The 24,921-nt window shown below is 46.4% G+C and overlaps 10 protein-coding genes and 3 non-coding genes across 13 annotated transcripts; 5 read left to right on the forward strand and 8 right to left on the reverse strand.

Annotated features, from left to right (window-relative positions):
- Positions 1-29: 29 nt before the first annotated feature.
- CANTADRAFT_t179 lies at positions 30-122 on the reverse strand. The gene has a single exon. It is a non-coding gene; the product is annotated as a tRNA-Lys (tRNA).
- Positions 123-1,287: 1,165 nt separating this feature from the next.
- Positions 1,288-2,943, reverse strand: CANTADRAFT_6703 (uncharacterized protein; the record flags this gene model as incomplete). Its single annotated transcript, XM_020210944.1, has 1 exon — positions 1,288-2,943. The coding sequence occupies one exon, from the start codon at positions 2,941-2,943 to the stop codon at positions 1,288-1,290; it is 1,656 nt and encodes a 551-aa protein (XP_020063425.1).
- A 1,137-nt stretch (positions 2,944-4,080) lies between these two features.
- Positions 4,081-5,328, reverse strand: PDX1 (Pdx1p; the record flags this gene model as incomplete). The annotated part of the gene is made up of 1 exon (XM_020210945.1): positions 4,081-5,328. The coding sequence occupies one exon, from the start codon at positions 5,326-5,328 to the stop codon at positions 4,081-4,083; it is 1,248 nt and encodes a 415-aa protein (XP_020063426.1).
- Positions 5,329-6,002: 674 nt separating this feature from the next.
- CANTADRAFT_90661 (divalent metal ion transporter) lies at positions 6,003-8,006 on the forward strand (the record flags this gene model as incomplete). The annotated part of the gene is made up of 1 exon (XM_020211729.1): positions 6,003-8,006. One exon carries the CDS (start codon positions 6,003-6,005, stop codon positions 8,004-8,006), a length of 2,004 nt encoding a protein of 667 aa, XP_020063427.1.
- A 136-nt stretch (positions 8,007-8,142) lies between these two features.
- On the reverse strand, positions 8,143-10,354 carry GND1 (phosphogluconate dehydrogenase (decarboxylating)). The gene is made up of 2 exons (XM_020207741.1): positions 10,124-10,354; positions 8,143-9,694 (listed from the first exon to the last, which is right to left on the reverse strand). The coding sequence occupies exons 1-2, from the start codon at positions 10,135-10,137 to the stop codon at positions 8,224-8,226; spliced, it is 1,485 nt and encodes a 494-aa protein (XP_020063428.1). The 5' UTR covers positions 10,138-10,354; the 3' UTR covers positions 8,143-8,223.
- A 926-nt stretch (positions 10,355-11,280) lies between these two features.
- On the forward strand, positions 11,281-12,843 carry MET3 (sulfate adenylyltransferase; the record flags this gene model as incomplete). Its single annotated transcript, XM_020211730.1, has 1 exon — positions 11,281-12,843. The coding sequence occupies one exon, from the start codon at positions 11,281-11,283 to the stop codon at positions 12,841-12,843; it is 1,563 nt and encodes a 520-aa protein (XP_020063429.1).
- Positions 12,844-12,883: 40 nt separating this feature from the next.
- On the reverse strand, positions 12,884-13,158 carry CANTADRAFT_263567 (uncharacterized protein). Its single transcript, XM_020207740.1, has one exon. The coding sequence runs from the start codon at positions 13,077-13,079 to the stop codon at positions 12,924-12,926; it is 156 nt and encodes a 51-aa protein (XP_020063430.1). The 5' UTR covers positions 13,080-13,158; the 3' UTR covers positions 12,884-12,923.
- A 103-nt stretch (positions 13,159-13,261) lies between these two features.
- CANTADRAFT_28795 (uncharacterized protein) lies at positions 13,262-16,933 on the reverse strand (the record flags this gene model as incomplete). Its single annotated transcript, XM_020208261.1, has 2 exons — positions 13,262-15,729; positions 15,766-16,933. Coding segments are annotated over 2 exons (3,636 nt in total), but the record flags the coding sequence as incomplete, so codon positions are not given.
- Positions 16,934-18,226: 1,293 nt separating this feature from the next.
- On the forward strand, positions 18,227-18,298 carry CANTADRAFT_t143. The gene has a single exon. It is a non-coding gene; the product is annotated as a tRNA-Met (tRNA).
- Positions 18,299-18,588: 290 nt separating this feature from the next.
- CANTADRAFT_26461 (uncharacterized protein) lies at positions 18,589-20,322 on the forward strand. Its single transcript, XM_020207770.1, has one exon. The coding sequence runs from the start codon at positions 18,692-18,694 to the stop codon at positions 20,198-20,200; it is 1,509 nt and encodes a 502-aa protein (XP_020063432.1). The 5' UTR covers positions 18,589-18,691; the 3' UTR covers positions 20,201-20,322.
- CANTADRAFT_t178 lies at positions 20,320-20,424 on the reverse strand. The gene has a single exon. It is a non-coding gene; the product is annotated as a tRNA-Pro (tRNA).
- A 1,678-nt stretch (positions 20,425-22,102) lies between these two features.
- CANTADRAFT_26462 (uncharacterized protein) lies at positions 22,103-22,475 on the reverse strand. The gene has a single exon (XM_020207771.1). It carries the CDS (start codon positions 22,440-22,442, stop codon positions 22,257-22,259), a length of 186 nt encoding a protein of 61 aa, XP_020063433.1. The 5' UTR covers positions 22,443-22,475; the 3' UTR covers positions 22,103-22,256.
- Positions 22,476-22,689: 214 nt separating this feature from the next.
- On the forward strand, positions 22,690-24,897 carry MNN26 (Mnn26p). Its single transcript, XM_020207772.1, has one exon. The coding sequence runs from the start codon at positions 22,699-22,701 to the stop codon at positions 24,778-24,780; it is 2,082 nt and encodes a 693-aa protein (XP_020063434.1). The 5' UTR covers positions 22,690-22,698; the 3' UTR covers positions 24,781-24,897.
- The last annotated feature ends 24 nt before the right edge of the window (positions 24,898-24,921 follow it).

Raw genomic sequence — 24,921 nt, forward strand, 5'->3', positions numbered from 1 at the left:
GTATAAACGTATACAGTACAAAAAAACAAAGCCCGACGCGGGGGTCGAACCCGCAACCTTGTGATAACCTCTCAATCAAGCTGATTAAAAGTCACACGCTCTAGCCATTGAGCTAGCCAGGCCAATTTCAATTTTTTTGAAGGATTGTTATTGCCAATCTATGTTATAATGCTACTATAGAAGTCGAGTTTTGCATGTTTTTACCATGTTTCCTCTTATTTTGGATTATCAAAATTCTATTAGTTAGCTCATTTATAAAAAATAAATTGTTGTGTGAGAGAGGCAAGAAAGAATACTTCGGGGAAGGATGATTCTTTCTAGTGCTAAATTAGTCTACTTGGGCACTCTTATAATTGGATCCTCCAAAGTGTGTAATCTATTGCAATAGGTATATAGTCAGTATATTATAATATACTTCCCATTAGCACAAAAAAAATTCCAATCATTCTCAATATTCGTAAAAATGCTAAACGATAAAAGTGTTATTTTTTATCGTTTTTGGAAATTAAAATTTTGGTCCAGTCACTTCAGATTACTGCCTGATTCTTTGGTCCAGTGTGCTATGAATTTACAGGATCATATTCCAATACAATTCATCAATTCCAAGTGACTCAAGCTTTCAGGATTCATTGGAAAGTACGCAACAATATTCTAGTAGAAGACCGATTATACTAGTTATACTAAACAACTTTATTGGTATAAAATTGTTTACTTCTTGCAATAAAAATACGTTACAATATTTTTTGCGAGCCCCGGGCTTGCATTTTTCCGGATAATACAAGATTAGTATTTTAAACGCCACTGAAGTTGATTTTGCGTTGTAGTTTCCAAAATTCAATATCCCTCAATGTAGAGTATAGGTTTCATTGGACATCATTGAGCAACTTCAGACACATTTGGCACTCATTAAAAGATACGGCGCGCACTTTTTTGCATTTGCATTCTATTTCTCCACAAGCTATGCATTCGCCATTTCTAGGAACAATCGTCTTACCTTCTATGTTTGTACATCACAAGGTCCTCCACATAAAAGCTGGACTCCTATTCGACGAGGGCACATGACGCATACAACTTAATAATACTCGATCATGCGGTTGTGATAGGTGCAAACATCATTTGACTACTCCTGCATTACGCTACTAGAAAGAAATTTACCATATTATATCCATTAGTTAATAATACTCATACAAATGTATGTAAATGCAGGAATCAAGCAATTAGTGCTGACTCTTATCAGTTCTTAAGCTCATATGTTGTCGAATCGGATTTGATTTTGTGTTTGTAGATTTAGGTAGGTTTCTTCTGTACTCTGTTCTTCAAGTTTCCATTTACTCTAATACCCTTGATTGTAATTCCAGTTTGTTCAACTGGAAACTTCCTTGGACGCCCCCTCTTATCCTTTTTCTGGAGTAGTTCTTTGACTGCTTCATCCTCAAGTGTCCTCAAATAAGTTGGCTGTTCATATAACTTGGTCAAACTATCGGTGAGAGATCCCGCGGCATTCGGGTGAGCCGAATTGAACACACTACCATGCAAAATGTTCGGGGGTGTTATTGACTCTTTCAAGACTTTGTTTAGCTGCTTGAAATTAGGATGAGACGAGTCAATGTATTCGTTGGTGGTAGGGTCCAATATTAACTTCTTAGGCCTTCCTCTCTTCTTCTTCTCTAAAGGCTGTCCATCGACTGGTGCTTGGGAAATAATAACGTGCGAGTCGTTGTGAATATGTATTTTTTGAGATTCCCCAGGGACAACTTCCGCCAACTTTTTGATCTGACTTCGTTGGTTTGGTTTGGTCTGTGTATTTTGTGTCGATTGAAGAAGATGGGATTGGTTTTGAGCTTGATATGGGTTTGTTTGTACTTGGTTGTGTGCGAGCATTGAGTGGGGTTGCCCATGCAACTGACCTTGGGGCTGAAGTGGTACCTGCATTTGGTTGATGCTTTGGTTGATGCTTTGATTGTTAGATTGCTGGGCTTGCTGAATCTGTAATTGTCCTTGTCCTTGGGCTTGGGCTTGGGCTTGGGCTTGGGCTTGGGCTTGTTGCGCCTGGACTTGGGCTTGGGACAGTACCAGCTGGAAAGCCTGTTGCTGAAACTGCAGCTGTTGAAGCTGTTGCTGTTGGAGCTGCTGTTGCTGGAGCTGCTGTTGTTGGAGTTGCTGTTGCTGAAGCTGCTGTTGCTGAAGTTGTTGTTGCTGAAGCTGTAATTGCAAATGCTGTTGATCAAGGACCAGTTCCTGTAGCTTTGGCGATGGTTGTTGTGATTGGTGTGATATATGGAGGTTTTGGTGTTGTTGTGGAGGGGATTGTTGGAATTGATTCATCATTTGCTGTCGGTGGAACTGCTGCTGATATTGTTGGTTGGTTTGTTGTGCTTGCTGTGATTGTTGGGCAGCATTAATATGGTGCATTGGTGGGGGTCCAGAGTTGGTATGGGGAGGTATAGCCATAGGTGATGAAACATTCATCGTAGAGTGAATCACTTGACGGTGAAGTCCGGGATGTGAGGATTGGCCCACCGATGATATGGGTGGCACAGGACTATGTGGTGATCTTGAGTAGAAACCACTAGATTGGAGATGCTGGGGGATGTTCTTGTTTCTGACCCCAATCATATTATTGGAGTTTGAGGAATTCTGTGCCTGCTGAGGATGTTGGAGTTGAAGCTGGAGCTGCTGGAGCTGCTGGTATTGCTGATGTGTCTGGAGCATATGCGACTGTGTTTGGAGGTGCTGGATGTTCTGTTGCTGGAGGTTCTGCTGGTTCTGTAGAGTCTGCTTCACGCCCTGCTGCTGGTGTAGGCCAGGATGCTGCTGCTGGGGCAGAGGTTGCTGAGGTGGCTGCGCAGGTACCGTGGACGGGTTTGCGTTCTGTTGAGCCCCGTAGTTCGAGTTTGCCTGGCCATTTCCGTTGTTGGAGTACGGAGGGTACGGAAGATACATGGCTGTGTTGTGGACGGGGGAGCTGATCTGGAGGAAACCCTGGCGGAAAACTTGCGACAGACACGTTGTGGCCGAGGTGTTCGTGCCAGGAGGTTCGTGCTGTGGCTATCTAGAGGCCGGAGACGGGTGTGGAAACTGATGACTTGTTTGAGTAAGCCGAGATCAGACTTCTCGTGTAGTTGCAGGCTGACGGGTTGACACGCACAGAGTTGGAAAACGGAGGCAGGGATCAGTGAAGAGCACGAGAGAGCTGTGGTAGTAGAGGCCCAGTTTGGTGGTTGTTTCGGTATGGTATAGTGATGCAGTTGATTGTAGGTACATTTGCAACTCAGATATTTTTTTTGCTGGTAGAGGTAGTGGCCGTGGTGAGGGTCTACGAGCGAGTGATGCACAGCCAGTGAAGCAGCGGGGAGAAGCCAGGAACCACAGAGGCGGTAGAGGATGTTTCCAAGTAAGGAAGCAGGGACGTGGTGCCTGGAATCGGCTACGGCAGCTGGCGAAGACCCCACTGGCAGGTCACCGACAAAGCCTCCTCAGAGAAGATTATCTACTGGCTAATCGGTACCGACGCCCATTACTATGAGAGGTAACGAAAAGCGAGGTTGGCGCAGTAGGTGAAACTGTGGTGCTGATGGGCGTGTAGGTACTTGGAGTTGGCCCATTTTAACTCTAGGGGCGCTAGCGTCTGCAGGCTATGCGGCTGTGACACATGTAGTGTGAAATGTCACTCTCCATGTAGTTCGGTGAAATAGAAGCGTGTCACGGTATCCTGATTTCTAGTCTGGCGTGGAGCCAAAGGGGTTCGCCTGCCAAGTAACGCCGGTGGGGTGTATTTCAAGTGGCCTTGGTTGTGACCCCAATTCCGCCATCTAGGGACAGTGCCTGTAACGGTGCCGCAACCAGTTGTGGGGTCGATCCATACCTGGGGTAGTATGGTCGTTTGATCTGTGTTCTACACCAATTCTTGGTGATCCGTTTCGGTGTAGCAAAACAGAGGCATTTCTATGTCAGTGCTGACCAGCTCATGAGCACCTGAAATTATCAATTAGGGGCTGGAGTGAGGCGGTTCCTTACTAAATAAGACGACTCTACGCTTGTGACCGTACTTGTCCGTATCTATTATACAAGTACTTCTATTTATGGCTCGGAAACAGTCAAAACCCCGCTGAACTCTTCGGCCAACGTCTTCTCGAAAAATGCCACGAACTGTTTGGCATCCAGGACGCTCTTGTCGAATTTGATCTTGAAGTCAACACTGACTTGGTTTCCAGATCCAGAAACTCCGGTTGACCCAGTCAAGCCGAGCAATTCGTCAAAGTCGTCAGCAATTCTGGCTTGAGCTCCGTTGGCTGGACTGCTGAACTGGTAGGTGACATCGTACACCTCGAATCTAGACTTAGTGACGGGTGGAGAAATCAAGTCATCGAACAAGTCGCCGCCAGATAAACTGGACGCGACTGGAGATGCAGCGTATTGTGGGTACTTTTGGGCATATGTGTATCTAGTAGCAGCAGCAATAGAGTCCTCGAATGCATACTGGAAAATGTCCCGAGTGACTGGTTCTTCGAGGGTGGTTGTTAAACGGGCGTTTAAGATGTTTGATGGTTTTGGTGGAGCTGGGGCTTCTTCCTTAGCAGCTGGAGCTTCTTCGCGTTGTGCAAGCTTGTGGGTTTCCTCTGGGGTGGCAAGCTTGATGTTGGACAAGTCAAGGTGTTCTCTGGACTTGATAAATTCAGCAAGCAGAGACACGGAGTCCTTGCTGATGGAGCCCAAGTATGCGAGAACATCTCCCTTCAACAAACGGCCCTTTGGACCAGATGCTGGGATCTTGGCCAATGCATCTTCCGAAGATATGTGGTTTCCGTGAAGTAGTAACTCAACCGCAGGAGAGAGCTTTTGCTTGGGGTTGGCAGGGCCAAACACATCACCAGAACCGGAAGACTTGGGAGCAGGAGCAGACTTCTTAGGCTCTTCCTTTAGTGGTTGCTCTGGCTGGGCCTCCTTCTTTGGTTCTTCCTTTGGAGCAGCTTGTGCATCGAGCGATGGTCTTTCCAAGGTGGCCAAATCATCACCTTGCTCGGCCAAAAGAGCAATCGGTTCACCAACCTGGACCTTGGTGGCGCCATCCTTCACCAAAATCTCCCACATCACACCGTCATCACTGGCTTCAACGTCAATCGTAGCCTTGTCGGTTTCAACCTCCAACAACACATCACCAGCGCTGAACTCTTCGCCGGACTTGTACTTCCAGGCAACCACTCCTCCTTCGGTCATTGTAGGCGACATGGCGGGCATCTTGAACACGGAGGCGGCGCACACGGCCGAGCTCTTGTGGAAGCCTCTGGTGGCAATGCTTCTTCTGAGGACACTGGCGGCTCTAATCATCTTGTGTAGGGAGGTGTAAAGTGATGGATGTGAAGATGAATACGGGATCTCGGACGCGACATTTCCGCAGCCCGGCGACATCACTCGCGCGCGTGACACGCCACGTGACGCCCTTTTTCCCCCCATGTTTGCGCGTCACCCACCACCCTTCCGACCCGGCGAAAACCGCCCGTCTCCGCCCGTCACGTGCGTGTCCCTTTGCCCGGCCTCACTGGTTGCCCAGGCGTTCTTTATCGCCCAGCCCTGACCTTGCACAACCCATCTGGTCTGTCTGTCTGCTCTCTCTTCTGTCGACTTCACGTCCTCTCCGCCCATCCTCTCCAGCTTCGTGTCCTCTGCTAGTTTTCTACCCCATCAATCACGCGCTCGCCGCATCGTGCGACCCATATATCCCAAATTGAAATACGTGAACTCAGCCAGTTTCTTCACCAGCCGTGTCACCACTCAAACCTGACAAAGGTCGTTAACTTCAGCCTCCACAGTGTTCCAGAAGAGCCCCTCGCACACAAGGCATACCAATATCCATAAGGCCTGACTCTACTGGCCCAAACACCATCCAGCAGGATCCACACGGTGAAATCACAGCACAATAACACCCACAACAGCACTAGACTTACCAGAACTTCCAAAGCACCAGACTTTCACCACCTGTCAGAGCACCCCCACAACACACCATGTCAGCCCATAGCCATTTTCAGAAATTTCTATCGATACTAAAGACCTACTCCCGGTTCATAGGACCGGGGTTAATGGTCAGCGTGGCATACATGGACCCAGGAAACTACTCCACAGCCGTGGCGGCCGGCTCGGCCTATAAATACCACCTCCTTTTCCTGATTCTCCTATCAAACTGCCTCGCCATCTTCCTTCAAATCTTGGCCGCCAAGCTAGGTGCCGTCACTGGCCTCGACTTGGCCGCCAACTGCAAGGCCAACTTCAGCTTCAGGGTTAATCTCTTCATCTACATATTGGCTGAAATCGCCATCATTGCTACCGATTTGGCCGAGGTAGTGGGCACTGCCATCTCCTTAAACATTTTATTCAACCTTCCATTATTCCTCGGCGTGGTAGTGACCGTGGTCGACGTTCTCATTGTGCTTATGGCCTATAGACCTAAGGGACCCTTGTTGTTTATCCGTATATTCGAAGGGTTTGTCTCCTTGTTGGTAGGAGCCACCGTGGTCTGCTTCGCCATTGAACTTTACCAAGTGAGCAATGATCCTTCTCTCGAGTTTTCGGGCTGGGAAGTGCTCAAGGGATTCTTGCCTAGCGAAAAAGTTATCGACATGGAAGAAAGACCCGGCGGAAGTGGACTTTTCTTGAGTTTGGCCATTTTGGGTGCCACCGTCATGCCCCATTCATTATACTTAGGTTCAGGCTTAGTCCAATCCAGATTGAAAGATTTCGATATCAAGCACGGATATTATCACCCCGAGAAAAAGTCGAGAAAGTTGAGTATCAGTGTGGAAGGTAACAGCAATCCGTTGGAGCCTGCGCTAACCCCAGACAACCCAGATGACACCTTGACCCCCGTAGCTACTCCATACAACGAGTTGCATCACCACCGTTTCGAAAAGAAAGATAATGACTCCACTGAGGATGAAGATGAAAACGACGAAAATTACAGACCTTCGGTTCATGCCATCAATGACACCATGACTTACACTATTGTCGAGCTTGTGATCTCGTTGTTTACGGTTGCATTATTTGTGAATGCTGCCATTTTGATTGTGGCGGGTGCAACCTTACACGGTGGAACGCAAATGAAGAGGGACGACAGTGACTCCGATAGTGATTCCGATAGTGATGACTACGAAAACGCTGATTTGTTCACCATATACCATCTTCTTTCTAAGCACTTGTCTCCTACTGCAGGTTTTGTTTTTGCTTTGGCATTATTGTGTTCGGGTCAAAGTGCCGGTGTTGTTTGTACCCTTGCGGGTCAAATGGTGTCAGAAGGATTCTTATCATGGTCATTACCACCCGTTGTCAGAAGACTTATTACCAGAGGTCTTGCGATCACTCCATGTTTATTGGTAGTGAGTTTCTCTGGTCGTGAAGGATTGGCCAAAGTATTGAATGCCAGTCAAGTGGTATTAAGTATCTTGTTGCCGGTTGTTAGTGCCCCTTTGATCTATTTCACCTGCTCTAAGGAAATTATGCGTGTTCCAATATTCATTAGAGATGGTGATGAGTTACTTGATGATTCCAACATTTTGGATGATGTCAATGACTACGAAGAGATCACTTTACCAGGAGGAGGTGCTCCCGTTTCCAATACCCCACACAGATTCAGAAGCACTGAACCAGCTATCAGACTACAAGACTTGAGAAAATCGCACCCTTGTGCTGGCTGGGACGAAGAAGATGATGATGTTCATTTGAATCATGGTTCAGAAGAGCAGCATCGTCTCCTTGTGGGCGATGATCTTCCATCTCACTCATCCCCACAAAAGAAGAAAACCCACACTCCAGAGTTGGAATACTCGCAACATGCACCATCCAACATCCAAGACACCTACACCGAAGATGAGGTTGATTACCGCATCAAGGGTTACAAAGATTATAGCAATGGACCAATAACTTCATTTCTAGCAGTATTGGTATGGGGATTCATAACATCCTTGAACTTATACTTGATCATTAGTATGATGATGGGATACGAAGTACCCATGTAACATCATTCAGCATTTATTGTCCCACATCGTGGACTTATAGAGTTTTCTTCCCTATTCTATTCTACACATGAGTCATTTTGGTTGGCTTTTTGCATTTTTTATATATTCACAATACAAGGAACCACAAAACACATTTACACTTAATCGTATTTAAATTTATTACTCGAGTTAACACTATACACCTTTTGAACGTGGCAGAAGGGTGATGTCTATTAGCTTAAGCATCGTAAGTGGAGGCAGAAATCTTACCACCTCTACCAGTCCAGTTAACGTGGATCCAATCATCCTTCTTCAAGAAGTCGTTTTCTTGACCTGGCAAGACCTTGAAGGTGTGAGCACCGAAGTAATCTCTTTGGGCTTGCAACAAGTTAGCTGGCAATTGAGCAGATCTGTAACCATCGTAGAAAGACAAAGCAGTGGTGAAAGCTGGAACTGGGACACCAAATTCAACAGCCTTACCAATGGTAGATCTCCAACCCTTTTGAGCGTTGGTAATAGCATCCTTGAAGAATGGGTGGAACAACAAGTTTTCCAAGTCAGGGGTTTCTCTGTAAGCAGAGGTAATTTCACCAAGGAAAACGGATCTGATGATACAACCACCTCTCCACATCAAAGCGATAGCTGGGTTGTTCAACTTCCAGTTGTATTCCTTAGCAGCTTCTCTGATCAACATAAAACCTTGAGCGTAAGAGATAATCTTGGAGGCGTACAAGGCTTGTTCCAAGTCATCAACGAACTTCTTTCTGTCGGTGATTGGAGATTCACCTTCGACGGATGGACCTTCCAACAAGGTAGAAGCTCTAACTCTTTCGTCCTTGAGAGCAGACAAACATCTGGCGAAGACAGCTTCACCAATCAAGGTGACTGGCATACCCAAGTCAAGGGCGTTGATAGCAGTCCACTTACCAGTACCCTTTTGACCGGCAGTGTCCAAGATCTTTTCCAACAATGGCTTACCATCGGTTGGGTCATTGTAGTAGAGGATATCTCTAGTGATTTCAATAAGGAAGGAGTCCAAAACACCCTTGTTCCATTGAGCGAAGACATCACCGATTTCCTTGTTGGTGAACTTACCGACACGCTTCAACAAGTCGTAAGCTTCACAGATCAATTGCATGTCACCGTATTCAATACCGTTGTGGACCATCTTGACGTAGTGACCAGCTCCGGCATCACCAACCCAGTCACAACATGGTTCACCATCGGACTTGGCGGCAATGGATTGGAAGATGTCCTTGATGTGTGGCCAAGCATCTGGGTGACCACCTGGCATCAAAGATGGACCGTAACGGGCACCTTCTTCACCACCAGAAACACCGGAACCGACGAAGAGGATATCCTTCTTCTTCAATTCTTCGAAACGACGGTTAGAGTCTGGGAAGTGGGAGTTACCACCGTCAATGATGATGTCACCCTTTTCCAAGTGTGGCAACAATTGGTCAATGAAAGCATCGACTGGGGCACCGGCCTTGACCAAGATGATGATTCTTCTTGGTCTCTTCAAGTTGGCACACAATTCCTCGATGGAGTGGGCACCAATGATGGACTTACCCTTGGCTTCGTTGTCCAAGAACTCGTCGACCTTTGAGACGGTTCTGTTGTAAGCAACAACAGTAAACCCGTTGTCGGCAGCGTTCAAGATCAAGTTTTGACCCATGACGGCCAAACCAATCAAACCAATATCACCACTGGGCTGGTTAGTATTTGCGGCAAGGTGGTTTTGCACGATTGAAAGACGGTCGGAAGCAGACATGGTGATGTTTTGATGAAAAGCCGTGGACGGAGCAAAACCAATTGTGGAGAGAAAGAAAATGAAATCGTGGGAAAAACCAACTTTTCATTGCGGTGCAACGGACGCCCCTCGCCCACGCCAGTGGCTGGTGCAAGCACTCAATGCAAGTACTCAATAGCCAAGGCACATCAACAGGTTCAATTCGGGGGCTATCATGTGATAGTGGCCTACCGGTGGACCAACGGACCACCGCCTCGGCCCCGACTGGACGAGGTGGTTATTGGTGGCGAGCCACGCACCACGAGGGCGCCAATCACCCCCAATCTTTCCACCAACAGCGCCTTCCATCCTTCAGCTGTGCCAGGTTTACTTTGGTTATACGTACGTTGGAGCAGACATTCTTGTGTAGTACTAATAGAATAGTTGGTAAAAAATCCACATTCGCCTGCCAACGGCCTGCTTATATATCTGTTGGGCTCGCCGGACGCACATGCAGGATGCTCGGGGCCTATGGGCGGTGGCTGCAGGAATACGGCGGTGACAACTGTTCTGACACCAAATGTGGATGGACGCCGATGCACACTCCCCCACTGGGGCTGGGGTCCCCCACCCCGTTCCCAGCTGGGCAACACCACCTTGGCAAGTTCAATCCATCCCCATTGGGGGCTAGAGAACGATTGCCCAATAGGGACGTGGGCCGACCAAACGACGGAGTTGCTGAGGCCGCAGCGGCCTGGACCTGTGTGGAACGCTGGAGAAAGGTGGATCCGGATCCGAACCGCACCCTGACTAATCATGGGCCCTAAATGTTGCAGAGGGGTTAGTAATCAGCGTCTAGAACGAACACGTGAGCATGGGGAGCCTGACTGGGAATGGTGGACGAGGCGTCCCCCACCCACCACTGACCAATAGCCAAAGCCCGCAAAGGTCCCCTGGGTTCATCCCCCACGTCGGGGTGTCTGCAGTGGGGTGTTTCGGGGTGGCGTGGGGGACCAACGGCCGCCCCCACCTAGCTGAAACGCGTGCTCCGGCACGAGTTATCACGTGTGGTATCAGGTGATGAAGCACATGGTTCTCCTTCCATCCAGCCTCCAACCTTACGGTTGTGGCTCCCCAGAACATATAAGCTGGGCATCCCCTGGTCAACAATTTTTATCTTGGCTTCCTCTCCAAGTCAGCCTTGCAACTGCCACCACCGCCTTCTACTTACCCACAATGCCAGCGACACCTATGAACCAAAACAATGTTCCAATGGTCGCCTTCTAACCAGCCGTTACGGCCCGCGAACGCCTGTGACGGCTTCCCCAGTTGATTTCAGCGGAAGCCCGCCGAATCTGCCGAATCCGGGGCCATTCCGTCATCGTCGTTTTCCATCTTGCAACCAGATGGAAATTAATGATAGTAAGTCACGTGAGATGGTATGATTTTGCACCCTTTGTGCCCTTGGATCTGGGATTACTCAATCAAGCATGCAGCCGGGTGTTTAAAAGAGCTGAAATCCGTCCGTGTAGAGATCTACCCATAATCACCCTTCTCCCCAAAATGCCTATCCCCCAACCCCACGGTGGTAACCTTAATGATCTCGTTATCCGCGACGCAGCCATCAAATCCGACTTATTGAAGGAGGTTGCAACTCTTCCTTCGTTGGTGTTGACAGATCGTCAGTTGTGTGATTTGGAGTTGATTCTCAACGGTGGATTCTCTCCATTGGCAGGCTTTTTGAACGAGGAGGACTACAACTCTGTGGTCTCCGACTTGAGATTGTCCTCAGTCAAGGGTGCAAATGGTAAGGGCTTGGTTTGGCCTATCCCAATCACCCTCGATGTGGACCAGTCCACCGCCTCCAAATACTCCACTGGTACTAGGGTCGCTCTTTTGGACTTGAGAGATGAAACTCCATTGGCTATCTTGACAGTGGAATCCATCTACAAGCCAAACAAACAGCTTGAAGCTGAGAAGGTGTTCAGAGGTGACCCGGAGCACCCTGCCAACAGATACTTGTTCGAGCAGGCTGGTGATGTTTACATTGGAGGCTCTCTCCAGGGTTTGAACTACCCCAAGCACTACGACTATGTGGAGTTCAGAAAGACACCCACTGAGTTAAGAAAGGAGTTTGGCAACCTCGAATGGAACGATAAGAACATCGTGGCATTCCAGACCAGAAACCCTATGCACAGAGCCCATCGTGAATTGACCATTAGAGCTGCTAATGATATTGGTGACAAGGGACGGATCTTGATCCACCCAGTGGTTGGTTTGACTAAGCCAGGTGACATTGACCATCACACCAGGGTCAAGGTCTACCAGCAAATCTTGAAGAAGTTCCCTGACGGCTTGGCCACCTTGTCGTTGTTGCCATTGGCCATGAGAATGGGTGGTGACCGTGAGGCCTTGTGGCACGCGTTGATCAGAACCAACTACGGTGTTGATCACTTCATTGTTGGAAGAGACCATGCTGGTCCGGGTAAAAACTCCCAGGGTGTTGATTTCTACGGCCCATACGATGCTCAAGACTTGTTGGCTAATTACGAAGACGAACTCACCATCAAGATCGTCCCATTCAGAATGGTCACCTACTTGCCCGAGGAAGACAGATACGCTCCAATTGACACTATCGACCTCAACAAGGTCAAGACCGCCAATATTTCTGGTACCGAATTAAGAAATAAGTTGAAGACCGGGGATGATATTCCTGAATGGTTCTCGTACCCAGAAGTTGTCAAGATTTTGCGTGACACCAACCCTCCAAGATCCTCTCAAGGTTTCGTCGTACTCATCGACAGCAATGATAAGTTGGGCGAGTACTTGGGATATGCCTTGCAATCGAGTTTGAACCAATTTGATGGCAAACGTAGAATCACCAAGTTGACCGATGACATTTCTCCATTTGTGGTCAACGAATTGGTTCTTGCGGGCTCTGGTGTCATCTTGCCAACCAAGTCTGCCGAAGTGACCCAAAAAATCACCAGCACTGTTGGTAAGGGTAACACCATTATCGTGAAGTCCAGTGGTGATTTCGGTGAGAATGAATTCAATTTGGTTGAAGATTTGAAAGAAGTCATTGGCCAGGTTGTGGAGCATTTGAAGCAACAAGGCTTCTATTAGAGTACTAGAGTATGTAAAGAAATAGTCGTGGCATCGTAAACTGTTGATCAGTGATCGATGGTTAGTATTGTGGCATATCCTTATTTAGAGTATAGGTAACAACTAGTTGACCAGCTAATATTGTGTAGATAAAAGGAAGCATTACGATATTTGATTCTACTGAATTCGCTGTAAGCTGCTACAGGAAAAGCTACTCTCTGGTCAATAAATAATCGTCTTATTAAGACATACTTCATTAAATCGTAATGATGCTAATAACTATAACATACATCTTCGCATGGAATTTTTGGTACCTTTCTCATAAAAAGAACGGTAGCCAGTGATTAACCGCTAAGTTATTAGTTCAATTGTATCACGTCAATTTAAACTTTTTGTTGAATTGAATAAGTGAGAGTTACCCGACTCTTACATTACCATTCTTTTCTGATAAATAATTTGCTCTGAATTTGAGTGATTCAGAGAGCCCCATTGCAATTGGCCACACTGGGGCATCGGCCAAGATTCTGATACCCAAATAAAGTGTCTTTATGGATAATTTGTCATTCAAAATCTCGCCCCGTATTTCTTGTTCGATTTGGTTCATTTGTTGAGAACCTTCACATTTCCCCTTCGTTTCGATTAACTGCTTAACCTTCATCAATCCATCATCCTGTTTTACTGACTTAAATGTATTCCCTTGTTTGGTGAGCATCTCAGAGTATGAAGACTTCAAAATAGGACTTAAAACTTCTTCAACTTTAGAGGTAATGCTTTCACATTCAACCCATTTGATCAATTCACAATCGTTTAACGAACTCTTCTCGATCTTGCTTTCCAAATAATGCAAATACGATGACATGATCAAGACTGCCACAAATAAGCATGACACGAAGAACACTGGACTTCTTAGGGAACATTGTTTCATATCATCATTGCTAATACTTTTGATATTGTGGGTCCATAATTCGATAATCTCAATACAGAATGGCAAACTTTGCTTCAAATTCTCGAAAGTAGGTTCATCTTGCGTAATCCGATCCAAATTATTATTCATCATCTTCCAGTCTTTCGAAAAAACTGGTGATATTACTGGAGTGATATTGATAACCAACTTAATCTTAAGTAACCAGTATAAGGGAAGAATAATCTTGAGCTCATTATGAATGTTGAGTAAATGCCTATCGGTAGCGTCGATTAATAACGTACCACCATTCATGATAAATTTTTGTTCCCAACACTTTACAAGCTTTTCCAAGCTTGGTTTGTGATTGAGTTTCCAGTCTAGGTGGTTGAATGGTTGTGATTGTAAGGATTGAATTTGAACACATTCATGTGCGTACATCAATAAAGAGAGAAGGTTATTAAAAGACAAAGGCATAGAAACGTCTCGTCCAGTAAAATTGCCTCTCAAGTATTGTAACATCTTGTCAAAAGGCTGTCCATTACTTAAATCCACCAAGGAGTCAAATTTCCCATTCTTAATAACGCTGAACCAATCTGCCGAAGTTGAACAACGCCATAAGTCTTCGTTGGCACAATGATTACCGCTCTTCAATAGACTATGATCACAATAGATCGGTAAGCCTCCGATACTAGCTCTGAATGATTGTAACATATAGAACAAGTGAATTGTTCTGATTCTGGACTGGGCCATGATGAAGTAATCAAAGTTCTTCTGAATAACTTGCGTAGAATCTTGAGACAGTTCAATCTTTCTGAGATCTTGAGGTGGAATTAAGAATTGTTCCAACGGTTCATTAAAGTTTGTAGACTTGATCAATCCAATCATCGATTTCATTTGCTTGGAAGTCACGTCTGTCATATTCGTTTCGTTGAAAAACAAAGTGATGAAAATATGCAAAACCAAACATTGGTGAGCCATTAATGGTACTTTCTTGAACTGCAAATTGTTCAAGGTAATCTCTTTCTCAAAGAAATTTTGAATATGATACTTTGACAAACTGAACAATAACAATGTGTTCGTGTCGTGGTAGGAATACAAAGCACCTATCGATGTCATTGACAAAATCAACGGAATATACTCAAATTTGTTGACCATAGGGTTTTTTAATGATGGAAGGTGAATGAATGGGAAGTATTTGTTAAATTCCAATTCATAGAGTCTCATGTAATGGTTCAAGTCTTCGGTAGTAGGAAACTGAGTGTCATTCAAGTTTGAAATGCTAATGATCTTGCTTCTAAAGTCTTCTGTAATGAAATTGAAATCTTGAAGGAGAGAGCTATCAAGGGTAAATTCAAAATCACCAGGTGCGAGTGTCTGTTTTTCTTGGTCAGTCTTGTCCTGTATCACGTTTGGATTCATTTGTTTGACCAAATCAATTTGCCTTGATCTAAAAAGTGAGGAAATTTCATTAATTGAATTGTACTCTAAAGTAGTGGACGAAGGAAGTGTTGCAGTTTGAGCATCTAATTTTGGGGAATTCAATAATGAAGGAGCCTCGATGAACCCAATTTGGTGGGAGGCAACAGGGAAATTCGTGTCGTAAGGTGTGTTGATAATTTCTTTCAACCAATCGTCATCAGGAGTCATGTTCAAGTTTATTGCATGCATGTTGCTTGTTGCGGAAAACCTGGGTTGGTTTGAACTATTCAAAGGTATTTTTTGATCGGTTATATTAGCACTTGAAGTTGAATCAGTCCGCGCCTTTTTGCTTGGATTTTCTTCGTGCTCCTTCCTTTGCTTCTTCATCAATTTCTTACTTTCAACTGCGTCAGTTTGTAAATTGATTGGACTAGCAGCTGAATGACCATTGGAGAACATATTCTGGGTCATGTTCATATAATTTGGTGGGTTCAACCCGTACTCAAATGGAGTCATTCCCTTCAAATGATGGGGGTGGTTGGGGTTGTTAAATTGTAAGGCAGCAAGCGCGTTTTCGTTTGTTGCTGTGGTGGAAGGGTTAACGTTCCCATTGACCATACCATTCCCATTCCCGTTATCTAAGGTATGGCCCGATGGTGCCAAATTATCCAGAAAGAACTGTTGAAGGTTCTTGATTGACCTTTGCTTGGCCGTGAGTTGGGAGAACGAAGGAGAGCCTGCCCCCTTTGTTCTATCAGCAGCACTACTCAAGTCGAGACCGTCAAGATTGGTCCAATCCATCATTCCCAAAGAATTAATGTCTAAACCGGACAAAAGCAAATTCTTCGAAGTTAATTCGTCTGAAGCATTCAATTGGGACGAGAAATCAGACAGCTGACCATTCGAGTCAAAGAAGCTCGAGTTGATTTGCTGAATGTTTTTGGCATCCTTCAAATTGGTGTAGGAAGAACCCGAGACAGCGGAAAACGAGGCGTGACGGGTCTGTGATCCCAACAAATGGTTCAAGTGGGAGGTGCGCAAGGCCTCTTCGATGGATTTGGACTCTTGCTTCATGCGAACGGGATTCTGCTTTTTGCGAGGCGAGTCGATGTTTTGGGCGATGTGGGTTTTTTGCAATCCAGAGGGACCAGTAATACTGCTGGGCAAGGTCACGTTGGGAGGCGAGTTCTGGCTGGAGTTTGTGGGGATGGGCGATGGAATCGGATTGTTTGCAGGCAGAATGTTGGAGGAGGTACCCGGGTTCTGGAACAAGCCGGTTCTGAATTGTGGGGTCATGCCGTTGTTGTAGTTGAACTCGTTGGACTTGGGGGGAGAATAGAGCTGCGAAGGTGCCATCTTTTCAGGGTCATCGAACGCATCGTTTGTATTGGCATCGCCCAAGTCCGGAGTGGCTCCGTTGGGCAACGGGGCCGTGTTCTCGGTGTTGTTGTGCAACACAATAACGTGCTCGTCCAAGTCCTTGGACGACCCGCGACGCATGATGTTGGGGAGACTCGAGTGGAGCTTCTGTTGGTGTCTCAACACCAAGTCCCTGCGGGCAAAACACCGTCCGCAGGCAGCACACTGGAAGGGTTTTTCATTGGTATGTGACCGCTCGTGGCGCTTCAAGTGCTCGAGCCGGGCAAACGCACGAGTACAGATGGTGCATATGTGGGGGCGGGGTTTATCAGTCTTGATCTGCTGGGACTTCTTGGGGATGGGTTGGGTGGCAGTCGAGTGGTCCGCTGAGGGTGTGGAACCGCTCGACGCGGGGGACCGACTGGAGACGTCGGAGTGTCCACCGCTCATGTTGGGACGGGCGGCTAGAGGGAGATGGAGGGGTGAGGCAAAGAAGGACGAGGTACGAGCTGGCAGGCTGGCGGGCTGGCGGGCTGGACCTGGTGGTAGTACAGGGGAGGAACAACAGGGAGTTGGGTAGTTGCGTTAGTGAGTGACCCAACGAACGTAAAAAATGAGCCTTGAATCGCAAATTTTCTGGAGTTGAACGACACGGACCGGTTGGGATGCCGGGGCCCGCGACACGCGCGACACCGACCCTGGCAGGCTACCGTTGGGTCCGGTCACGTGCAGTGGGTCAACCTGGTGGTGGTGGGTTTCCGTGGGTATTGTTGAGGCATGGTGGTAGTGGTAGACTGGAGTTGCCGACGGTGCGATGAGGTGGGTGGAGCGCGCTGGCCTGGGACTGTCACGGTTATATAGTGGCGGCCTGGAGAGGGGCGCTGTAGATCACATGCGGGGCATCTCCAGGTGTTGTTCCTTTGAGCCTGGATGGATGGCCGAGGAAGCGGGGGGGGTGCGAGTGGTGGCTGCGTGGCCGGTAAACGATCCGACGCAGCGAAGGATGCAAGAGGGGTTGAGCGTGAGATTGATGCGGTGGGGCGCGGCCTAGCCCTCCCGCCAGTGGAGCCGACAGTAGGCAGTTGGTCCAGGAGTGGGGAGGGGGAAAGTAGTACGTATGCTTTCCATAGCATCGGTCCAGAAGCAATTGGGAGCAGGGGGTGCCAACCTGTCAAATGGCGCCGGTAGCGCCGGCTGCATGGACTAGAACGCCTAATGCACAGGGTTCAGCATGCATAGGAACCGACCGCGGTGTGCGTTGACGTTAATGCGGTACAATGCACAGTAGGGCGGGCGTGGACTTCTGGGGTCGGTGTAGGCTGCTCTTGCCGTGGTGGTAACCCCACTCCAGAACCTGAAAATACAATAATCATTCGAACACTATCTTTGGTAGTTGGAATCTAAGGTGGGGCGGAGGTGGGGACTGAAAGGTGTGGCGCCTCTCGGGTCGAACCTACCAGTATTCGCAGCAAATGACCCAACCACGGCCCCGTTCTATCATGGGCATGCCGAGGGAAATAAGTCGTTTCTCCAAATTTCTTTGCCTAGTGATTGCCAGTCACATTGGGATTCTGAACAGAGGAAGTGCTTCCACGGGCTTGCACTCAGCCCGCAACACAGCCGAATCATGGATTAGACGGTTGTTGATGTTATGGTCACGTGTTTTGCACGTGTATTTTTGGCTTAGCCTAGCAGTTCAGTTATCATAAATCTTCAACAAATAGCGCAGTAGCGAAGTGGAAACGCGCAGGGCTCATAACCCTGAGATCCCCGGATCGAAACCGGGCTGCGCTAGTTTTTTTGATCCTCAACCTCAGGTTTTACTTTAAGTAACTACCCATCTTTAGACGCCATACATTTTTGTCTTCATTGGTGGGTCAAACGGCTTCCAGCACCAGCTACAATTTGCGTATGGCCAATCTTTATTTCTGCACTGTAATTATTTTGCTGGGGTTTAGTCCAAGTGAACTAATCGATGATATCAGCTAATTCGACGTAGGCTTTTCTAAAATGACAAAATCCATTCCCTACATCTATTTCACTGCCAATGGCATTGTTTCTCCTCTTCCCCCGATTTCACTCTTGTGGCATTCTGAATGCCGTGTTTGCTCCTCTCGCTAATCGCAGCCGTGTGATCCTCAGCTAAAAAAACTATCACGAGACCCTAACACACCACACATCATCACCATGGACCAACCTGCCTACGTGAACGTGTTCTTCGTGCTCACGTCGTTCGTCATAGCAGCCGTGCTCGTGCTGTTCATCTGTGTGTGCAAGATTTATCTTCACTATTCAGGAAGAGACGAGTACACTCTTCTTGATGATTCAGACGAGTACTTTCCCAGGGACTTTGTCGTCGACCCTGAGTCGCTTACCCAGTTGGCAGAGCGCTTCGAGTTCGTGGAGTTGTCACCTGAGGAACAGAACTCATACCTCCGGGCTCAGGAGTTCGCCAAACAGAATCCTCCCGCCACAGCCCATGTCAGGGGTAGGTCGTACACTCTGGAAATCGAGGAGGTTATTAAGGAATGTGGAGTCAATGCTTTCCAGTACGACAGCGACGACAGCGAGATCTTGAACGCACGGTACGTGGTGGCTGACAAGACCGAGTTAATCTTCAACAACAACGACTTGCCCTACTCCACCGCTACGGCAGCCTTCAATTACGCTTTGCCCGTCAAGAACCGAGTATACTCCGATACCGTTTACTTCGAGACCAAGGTTTTCGAATTCAACAACAATACCAACCCCAACGCCCATTTCGCTATTGGCTTGATCACCAAGCCATACCCAACTGCCTTCAGATTACCAGGATACAACAACTTCTCCATCGCTTACGAGTCCACTGGTAACTTGAAAATCAATCAGCCATTCCCAACACCATTGCAACAGCACCAGGGCGAACGGAGTGAGTACAATGCACAAGTCTTGCCCCCATTGGAACAGTCCGATATCGTTGGGTTTGGTTATGTAATAAGCTCAGGCACCATTTTCATCACCCGCAACGGAAAGAAGCTCATGGACATCATGAAAGGTGTGACCATTGACATGTACCCTGCAGTGGGATGTTTCCTGACCAATGCTAAGTTCCAAACTAACATCGGTCAGCTTGGGTTTGTATGGGTCGAAGCCAACGTCAGGAAGTACGGTTTTGTTTCCAGATCAGAGTATAAGAAGATTAAGGGAGACCGTGGATTGGCTGCTTTACCTAATTATGGACTGGTACTCGATGAGGGAGACGAGATTCTTGCCAAGGGTGAAGAATTGCCTCCTAGATACCCTGAAGACGAATTGGACTTCTTTGGCAGATCGAGTCAGGATGTCGTGCGCTTAGGCTCTTCATCCAAGGCTGACCAGAGGGATGAAGAGAAGACAGACGACGAGAAAAAAACTGGTTCAAGCTCCTCAAAGGTTACCAACGAAACCGAAGAAGAAATGAGTTTGCGAGAGAGGATCTATGAGCAAATCACTCATGACGAGACTGATGTGGAGGGCACTCCAGAACCAGTCGATGCTGCAGGCAACTTGTCTGAATTAATCGACGCTCCCGCAAACCCTGATGCCGACGCCAGTGCTACAGAAAGCAGCAAGGCTGGAACCCCAGAAGTAGAGCAAGGCACATCTACATCTACTGGGCCCAAGAAGAAGGGAAATAAGAAGAAGAAGAAAGGTAAAAAGGGTAAGAAGAGAAAGTAAATAGACAAGAATGGACCGCATAAAATCACTGTAGTAGGGATGGTATTGCGATAGTGAGTTGCTGAATAGCTTGGCCAAAGTTCACTCGATACACTCGCTTGGATTGATAAAAAAGAAACGGGGCGAGCTGGGAATTGAACCCAGGGCCTCTCGCATATTTGTAGAATGTACAGCAAACCATACAGTCACCCAAAGCGAGAATCATACCACTAGACCACACGCCCGTTATTCGACTTTTCAAAAATTGCTGGCAAATACTTATTGGCTGTTGAAAATGATTTTCAATATTTTTGCCGTATTAATAGGATTATTAGTTTATTATGGGCTCAGTACGCTAAAGTATTTCATTGCACATAAAATTGTACAATAGCAATAGAAAAAACAAGAAAAGAATCTGGAAGTGTTTTAACTGTCTTCTTAGCAGCCAGCTTCACCTTGAAAAAAACTCGCCATGCCGCTAAATTATAACGGTTTGACCATAATGGTGTGTTATCCATTGCAATAGGTATATAGTCAGTAGATTAGAATATACTTCCCATTAGCAAAAAAAAAAAAAATCGCAGCATACGCTCCACTGGCGCAGATCATAAATGATACAAATATCATCAAATCGTTCAAGTAGTCTTTGGAGGTTATGGATATATCGAAGAGCACAAGGGGAGACCCAAGCTCGTCCTCCAACCACCAACGAAGTCTTTCATCTTGTCCAGGCACAGCTCTTAATTTAATGCATCATCTAGTACGAGCTGCTGCATAATGGTGTTGTTTGTCGTTTACCAAGTTGCAAAAAATCATCAAAAAAAATACGATCAATTTTCTAATGGTTTGACCGTAATGGTGTGCTCTCCGTCACAATAGGATGTATAGTCAGCAGATTATAAAATACAATCCATTAAAAAAAGAAAGGTGATCTGGCTATCTCTGGACAATTAATTGGGAACTCTGGGGAAATTTATAGTGGCCAACATAATATGTTTCCTATTAGCAAATCAAAAGAAATAAATTTGTCCTCATAAGATAGAGCTGGAAAACAGTATGGATGGATTAAACCCAATTAGAAAGAGAAAAGTCCAGCTGGTGGGCTCCTCGGTAAGGCCAGGAAGAACCAGGCTGCATATCTTTCTTTCCCTTCATCAGAGAAATAGCTTCAAGGTCCATAAATTATGAAAAATTCTAATCTGCAATAAAACTTTGTCTTCTTCGGTTTAAACATCTAATCATAATAGAAGAAACCATACTTCAAGATGATCAGACTAAGCCCATCGAGACAGATAAGAAGCTCATCACAGAAGTTATTGGTTTCTTTCCACCCATAGCCTAGTCAGATCGAAAACCTGCCTATCGAGGAAAACTGGACTTTGGGTAGCTTGTGCCAAATATTCCCAAAATGGTGCTGTAGGCCATACTCCTCACCACAAATTTCCTTTTCATCTTAGATAAAACCCTAGAGCGTCCCACCACCACCACCACTTCACATGTAGGACTTCCTATACAAATTTACAGTACTGCCTATTTCATTGATTGAGCCGTACGTGCTCAAACGGGTAGATGGTCTAGTTTTCCAGTAGTTCGTGCCCATTTCTCATTGGAAGGTGTCTGCTCGGTAACATTCTTAACTACGGAAATTCTGACTCCATGCCACCTACCCGCTGTTTCCTGGCACCAGGGCAAATAATAGAGGACAGTGGCTTAACGTAAAACGCATATGCACCCACCGCCGCCACATTCGCGGTCGTAACCCTACTGGTTTTGTCGCGGTTATGTTCTCATCTCCGGACCGCATTGTGATTGGTCATACTGCGAAACCAACGGCGCATACGAACCACGACCATCGCTAGGGACTATTTACGGTTTGTTGGGCGTATTCAGTTGTGATGTGTGTCGGAGAGGGCCAATTCCAACTGCTGGTTGTCTGAAGCTCAAGCCCTGGTTCCGCTCTCGGCTCCACCATTCTCACCAGTCCCTCATACACGTATTAGACTACTGGACCGGCAACGGGTCGCGCTTCGGGGCCTGCACCAGATCTGTCACTATCGCCAGGTACCAAGAATAGCTTTCAAAACAATAAAACTCGCAAATCCACTGGGCACCGTGCGTCAGAGTTCAGTTCACAATGCTTTAGCACCAGCAGTAGAAGGACGGCTTCTGCCAGTCCACCAAGCAAGCACCTAACGCGGTAATTCTTACACTTGTTCACCACCAAAACATTCCCCAACACAGCACAAGCACCACCTTCCCCCATTCTCCTCTGGCGTCCCCATCTCTTGGCTGGTGCACCCACACCCGCCTCATTTTCCACTCGTAAATTGTACCCTCACGTGCCAAACGCGCGTGCTTATCACAACACCATTTTTTAGGTCCGTGATCTTTTTTTACCACACCCTTCTTCAACACCAAACGTTCTGACCAAGATGCCTCTCCTCAGCGTGTCTCCGAGGAGGATGGCCTCGCCTTTCTACATCCTCCTAGTTGTGTTCCTGGTGGTGGTTTTTTTCAACATGATTTTCTTCCACAACTTCAACGAAGACTCTCCCATCGAACGTATCCAGGACGCTATTGACAAGGTGGACAACCCCGAGTACGGGCGGAACCTCATCAACGAGATCAAGATTACAAAGGAGAAGGAGTTGATCGACTTGCTCCGCAAAGATATCGAAGAAAAAAATACCCAGAAGTTCCACGACGAACTCCGTTTCCAGATCGTGTCCAACTTCTCCGAGTCGTTTAAGGAGGAGTTGCAGAAGGAAATCAAGGAGAAGAACACCAAGGAGATGTTCGAGGCCAAGAGTGTCTCCTACGAGCTTTTCGATAACTTGAAGGCCGAGTACCTCAAGAAACATGGCAATGACATCGAAGAGGTTGCTATTCTTGAAGTGATGCAGGACTTGAAGATGGAGAGCTCTCCAGGTCTCTCCAAGAAGGTCAAGGATTTACTTCACCAAAAGATGGATAGATCGGTCTGGTACAAGTATCTAATTAATGACCTATTAATCAAGTTTGGTCCTAAAGATATGCATGCCCTCACCAAGGAAGAAAGAGGTGATGACTTCCCGGGTACCTTCTTGAGAGATATACAACAACCACCTATCTCCAAGAATGTGTTGCTTAAAAACCATGTCAACTTGTCCAAGGAAAGACATGCAAAACTCAAAGAATACCATGCCAAGTTTGTGGATGCCATCAAGAGACTCGATGACCCCCCCAAGCAATTTGTGAACGGTGATGGTATCGTTATTTCCGGAGGTGGTGTCTACTTTGGTTCCGCCTTGGTAGCAATCGGCCAGATGCGTGAAATGGGTTCCAAGTTACCTATAGAGTTGGTTATCAATGACTTATCCGAGTACGACGAGCAAATCTGCGAAGTGCTACTTCCAAAGACTTTTAATGCCCGTTGTATTGTTATTGAAAAGGAAATCGGTAAGGAGCTCCTCGAAAAACTAAAATTAACCAAGTTCCAAATGAAGATCTTTGGTTTGCTTTTCTCCTCCTTTGACAATATCATCACTATTGATGCTGACAACATGCCTATCAAAAATGTTGACACCTTGCTTACTTCTGAACCTTATCTTTCCACTAAGTTCATTTTATGGCCAGATATATGGCACAAGGGAGTGTCACCACTCTATTATGATATAGCCGGTTTCAAGGTTGGTACAACACCGATTCGTCGGGAAGGTCTTGCAAATGACTGGCCTTGGTCTCGGTACCCCGGTAAGGATGTCGACACCGATGTGGCCTACCACGACTTGGAAGGATTACCTGGTATGATCAGTATTGAAACTGGTCAAATGGTTTTCTCCAAAAGAGCCCACTTCAAGTCTTTCTTGTTATCCTTATACTACAACATATATGGACCTGATTTTTATTACCGTTTGCTTTTCCAAGGTGTCCCGGGTGAAGGTGACCGTGAGACCTTCGTTCCTGCATTACATTTATTAAAAGAACCTTACCACATCGTTCCTCGTGCTTCTTGGCTTGCTGGATACAAGATGGGCGAGAAACAAGACGGAGATTTCCAAGAAACCACAATCGTGCAGTATGACCCAACTCAGACTGTAAAATTGATTGATGATTGGGAAAAATGGTTGAAAAAGCATGATTCGGATACAAGATTGTGGCCCTACCAATCTAACAAACACACCGGTGAATTAATGGACTTATTTAAAAAAGATCTTGCAATTAGTAGGTCGAAGGAAGTACCAGACCCGGAAACTGGTAAACTAACTATGGTTGACGAAGTCGAAGAGTATAAGTTTCCAGATGTCTTCTTCCTCCATATCCACAAACCGAAGATTAACCCAATCGAAAATGCGAAGACTGAAAGTTATGGTATCTACACAAGAAGAAATTTGGGACTTCAAGGAACTTATCCAGAGTATGGCAAAACCGATTGGGAATTAAAGTTCCATTCAATTGCCAAGTGGATTGCCTGTGAAGGAATCACCTCCCAGCACTTCTGGGACACAATTGCTGAAAAGAAAAAGGATTTTGTCTGTGAGAAGGTTACCGAATACGTTGAATTCTTAAAGCAGGATACCACAGATCCAGGAGCAGAAAAGTTAAGTTTTGCCAAGAACTAATTCTCATCCGTTCGTTTTGCAGACCCTCATATTTTCTATATGACATGTATAATAGTAAATGTAACACCCAAGTAATAAGCCGTTCAGTACCTGAAAGTATTTGATCTCATATCGTATACCCTCCTATCTGTAATGTAGCCC

This window comes from Suhomyces tanzawaensis (genome assembly GCF_001661415.1).
Source record: "Suhomyces tanzawaensis NRRL Y-17324 unplaced genomic scaffold CANTAscaffold_5, whole genome shotgun sequence".
Lineage (NCBI taxonomy): Eukaryota > Fungi > Ascomycota > Pichiomycetes > Serinales > Debaryomycetaceae > Suhomyces > Suhomyces tanzawaensis.

Coding starts and splice junctions, on each gene's coding strand:
- CANTADRAFT_26462 (XM_020207771.1), bottom strand. CDS start 22,442: ATGGGGGAAGGTGGTGCTTGTGCTGTGTTGGGGAATGTTTTGGTGGTG.
- MNN26 (XM_020207772.1), top strand. CDS start 22,699: ATGATTTTCTTCCACAACTTCAACGAAGACTCTCCCATCGAACGTATC.
- CANTADRAFT_263567 (XM_020207740.1), bottom strand. CDS start 13,079: ATGAAGTATGTCTTAATAAGACGATTATTTATTGACCAGAGAGTAGCT.
- CANTADRAFT_26461 (XM_020207770.1), top strand. CDS start 18,692: ATGGACCAACCTGCCTACGTGAACGTGTTCTTCGTGCTCACGTCGTTC.